General features: G+C 29.1%; 1 protein-coding gene across 1 annotated transcript; it reads right to left on the bottom strand.

Moving 5' to 3' along the window:
* Positions 1-1820: 1820 nt before the first annotated feature.
* On the bottom strand, positions 1821-3396 carry LOC101513167 (strigolactone esterase RMS3). Its single transcript, XM_004498939.4, has 2 exons — positions 2839-3396; positions 1821-2618 (listed from the first exon to the last, which is right to left on the bottom strand). The coding sequence occupies exons 1-2, from the start codon at positions 3207-3209 to the stop codon at positions 2186-2188; spliced, it is 804 nt and encodes a 267-aa protein (XP_004498996.1). The 5' UTR covers positions 3210-3396; the 3' UTR covers positions 1821-2185.
* Between the last annotated feature and the right edge of the window lie 692 nt (positions 3397-4088).

The following is a 4088-nucleotide window of genomic DNA, read 5'->3' as shown; positions in this document are numbered from 1 at the left end:
GAACTTGATTCTGTCAATTGGCATTAAGTGGTGTTTGACCAATTATTTAGGTTCTTAATATTCGACCTCTCGCATTACTGCATAAAAGGAACTTGAATTCCTTACAGCTAATAACAAATCCAAGAACTTTAGGTTTTGGGGCAATATATTTTATAAACTTGTAGTATTAAAAATTATATAATTTTTCTTAAACTTGAAAGCTATTTATATGAAATTTAAATAGTCCTCTTAAAAGGTAGAATGGAAAGTTTATGCTATTCATTTCTTGTAATTTAAAGATAAATGGTCGGTTTGTTTAAGATATTTTTTTAAATGATTTTTATAATATTTTATCCTTTTATTATAATATTTTTTAGAAAAATAAAATTTTAATTTAAATAGTTTATCTTAAAATATAATTTTAAGTATTACATCTATTTTCTACAATTTTTTTAAATAATAAAATTTCAAAAGATAATTAAAATGAAAAGCTACTTTGAAATGATCTTCATAAAAATTATTTTTAAAAAGTATATTTAAAAATAAATGTAATTCATATCATATTAAAATCTTTAATAATAAATATATAAGTAATTAAATATCAAAGTTAATTTTTTTAATTAATAACAAATAAATTTTAAAAACTTCAACTATTTTTAAATAAATTTTCTTTAAAATTATTTTTAAAATCTTAAAAAAAAAACTTATAATTTATATAATATAATAGTACCTTCTACTCTTCTATCTATTCTAGATTATTTAGACACACGAGAAAGTGATTATAATGTAATTACATATAATATCCTTTTTAATTGTTATTCAAGTTAAATAAAGACTTAAAAAATTAAGTGTGAATTTTCTCTAATATGAACTAGATATTTTCATTCAATTGCATTGATTAATCTGTCAAATTAAATGATGAGAGCATATACACCGCACTTTATTTTTACTATTTTACTTTTTCTCTCTAAACCTTTTCCTATACAAACATCCTAAAAATAAAATGGCTTCCAAACCCCAAGGTATAAATATTGGGGTATCCGTAAATTTTTTGAAAGAGAAATATATTGATATTAAAGAAATTCTATGGCACCCAATTCAAAACCAGAAATGGTTTGTAAACACAAAAATAAACTCTCAACACTGTATATGTGTAAATTTAGGTTTCTTTCTTCCATCTTTTTTTTCATTATTTTTATCTCTCTCTTAACTTAATTCTCACTTACTTCAATACATGTCAAACACACATTTTTATATTTAAATAACAGCTGATTCAAAAATGATATGTCGATCCAGTTATACATTTTTATATTTAAATAACACAACTGATTCAAGAATGATATGTTGATCCAGTTTTTTATTAAACACTTGAAAAGAAATTTTGTTAAAAATTAATTTTTTAAGAAAAATTAAGGATAGATCAAGATAATACTAATTATCTCTTTTTTGGCTTTAGTAATTACTTTTAAAGAATTTATGGCTAATATTATATTTAAATACATAGAAATTATGCAGAAACTATACATATAAAAAATAAATAGATAAGATAGTAACATTTATATTCCAAATATTATTTAAATAAATATATAAATTTCCACAGACAAAAATAGTTTAATTTGAACACAAAACAAAGAAAATGAAATAATAGCATGTTTTTTTTTTACCAAGATATTTTGATCCCCTTTATATTTTCTGTTGCAAAACCCAAAACTTAGATATTTTGAGCAGAAAAGCCATTCATTGTAAACACATACTCTATATACCAAAAACAATTGTTATATAAGGTCGCATCAAATAATTGAAAGTCAATAGTAGATAAAATTTTAAAACAGAGAATAAACTAGTAAAAACAAGAGACCTTTATAACTAGTAACTAATAATCATGACAATAACGATAAAAATGATCATAAAAGAAACAAGGCACTTGTTTGTTTTTTTCTCCTTCGTTTCCTTTTACAAAATTTCCAATAAATAAAGAACCTATAAATGGTCACACCCCACGTGACATCACGTGCAGATTCTTATCTCAACAATAAAATCTCACAAATTTAACAACCAAACCCCACTCGTTATTTAACACGTGTCCACTTTCGGTACCTTTCGTACATTTCTTCTAGAGAATGAAGACTAGACTCACTGTAGCTTTGTCAGCAAAACGGAGTTAACCCCACAGCCACGCGACCACACGAAATTTAAAAGCCACGCGCTACTGAGAAAGTGCTATCTCTAGTTGATGAGCCAAGTAAGAAGGAGCACTCAAATGAGGAAGGTGTCCTTCCGTGTCAAGCCACTGCACGGTGCTTTTCCCGCCGAGATGCTCCTTCATGTACGTCGCAACCGTCGCCGGAACCGACATATCCCTCGCCGTCTGCATAATACAACACGGTACACTAACCAATCCTAGAATCCCTCTCAGGTCACTGTTGAAAACCGTCCTCGCCACGAAAAGGGATATGTCTGGTCTCATATTGAACAGCGTTCTAGAAAATTCTCGAACCGCCGTTGGTACATCGGCTCCCACCGCCAACGGCGCGAAACCGTTCACCCATGCTTCGTAGTTCGCTTCCATCGCTGAAAACACTTGCTCAATTTCGCCTTGTTCGAATCCACCGTGATAATTTTCTCCATCGTTAAGGAATCTGAACAAAAATCAAACACCAAATACTCAATTTCATTTGTTTCTGTTTGTTACAGCTCATAACAAACTATTTTACAAATCAGTTACAACTAACTAATTACTTAGTATCATGATTGATTCGGTTACAAAACAGTTATAAATAACTAACTGAATAAATTCGCCTGTTTATTATTTATTTTTTTGGACAAATTATAAATTGATGGAATTACCATTTATGTTACCTGGGAGAGGCACCGATGAGGATGAGTTTAGAGAAAAGTTCAGGGCGGCGAATGGAAGCTAACATTCCGATCATGGCGGAGATGGAGTGACCGACGTAAGCACAGCGAGTGACACGGAGGGAATCAAGGATCTTAAGAAGGTCATCGACGTAAGCATCAAGGGCGGTGTAGCGGCGGTAATCGAAGTAATCAGGGTTGACGCTGCCGGCGCAAACGAGGTCATAGAGAATGACGCTGTAGTGGCGAGTGAAGTAAGGGAGCACGCGTTGCCACGCAGATTGGTCGGTGCCGAAGCCGTGAGCGAAGACAAGGTATTTGTCGCCGGAGCCTTCTACGCGGACATTAAGTGCATCGAGGATGGAAGTGCCCATGTTTGGATAAAACAAAAAATGTGGGACTTGGTCTGTAGGTCAAGGCGTGCTCTGTCTCTGTGAGGTTGAAACGATTGATTTAGATTTTTTTTTATATAATAAGGCGTCTTTGTTGTTTGGCTTATGTGGATTTGCTCTAATCAACCAAACTACTAGTAATGGCCACTTCTTTTTTTTTCCCTCACTTTCCTATGTTTAGGAGTGGTATTTATAATTGTCCCAAGTATACTATTGGAGTGTCATTAGTTGGGATAAATTCAAACAATACTAAAATACAAACCAACTCATAATATTTAACTCGGTCTTATATCTTATTTGGATTCACATTCAAAACAAAATGTTGAAATTTAAATATGTCTCTTCAAACATTGAATTTTGAATTTTAAAATCGTAACTATGTATGTCCAATCAATACATATTTTATTTTTAATTATTATAATATTATTTTATCTTTTATTTTTAATTATTATAATATTATTTTATTTTTTATTTTAATTTGGTTTCACTTTTTCATGTGTTTTAATTTGAAATGTTATTTAACAAAAAATGTCAAAGAGCAAACTAAATTTAAATAAAACTAAGTTCTTCATTATTGTAATAAAATATTGTCACATGATCATTTAAAAAAGTATTTGAAGTTGTGAATTCAATTTTTAAAAAGTTTAAATTTTATTCTTTTCAATATAAATTTTTTTAATCCTTAATTAATACTCTAAGGACACTTGAAAAAAAAATTAATTTCATATTTATTAAGGATGTTAAGTAAATACATTTAATTTTATTGATTTCACATAAAAAAATATAGAATTACTAACTTACCTCTAATTAATATGATAACCTCCTACAATATTAAGAAATTAATGACAACATATTTTTGGA

Source organism: Cicer arietinum, chromosome 4 (genome assembly GCF_000331145.2).
Source record: "Cicer arietinum cultivar CDC Frontier isolate Library 1 chromosome 4, Cicar.CDCFrontier_v2.0, whole genome shotgun sequence".
Lineage (NCBI taxonomy): Eukaryota > Viridiplantae > Streptophyta > Magnoliopsida > Fabales > Fabaceae > Cicer > Cicer arietinum.
The sequence above is the reverse complement of the archived record's forward strand: the minus strand, read 5'-3'. Positions and strand labels throughout refer to the sequence as shown.

What these genes read in the sequence shown, in the direction of transcription:
- LOC101513167 (XM_004498939.4), bottom strand. Translation starts at nt 3,209, where the DNA reads ATGGGCACTTCCATCCTCGATGCACTTAATGTCCGCGTAGAAGGCTCC. An exon ending in CTCATCGGTGCCTCTCCCAG is followed by an intron (nt 2,619 to 2,838) that starts GTAACATAAATG and finishes ATTTTTGTTCAG; the next exon opens with ATTCCTTAACGATGGAGAAA.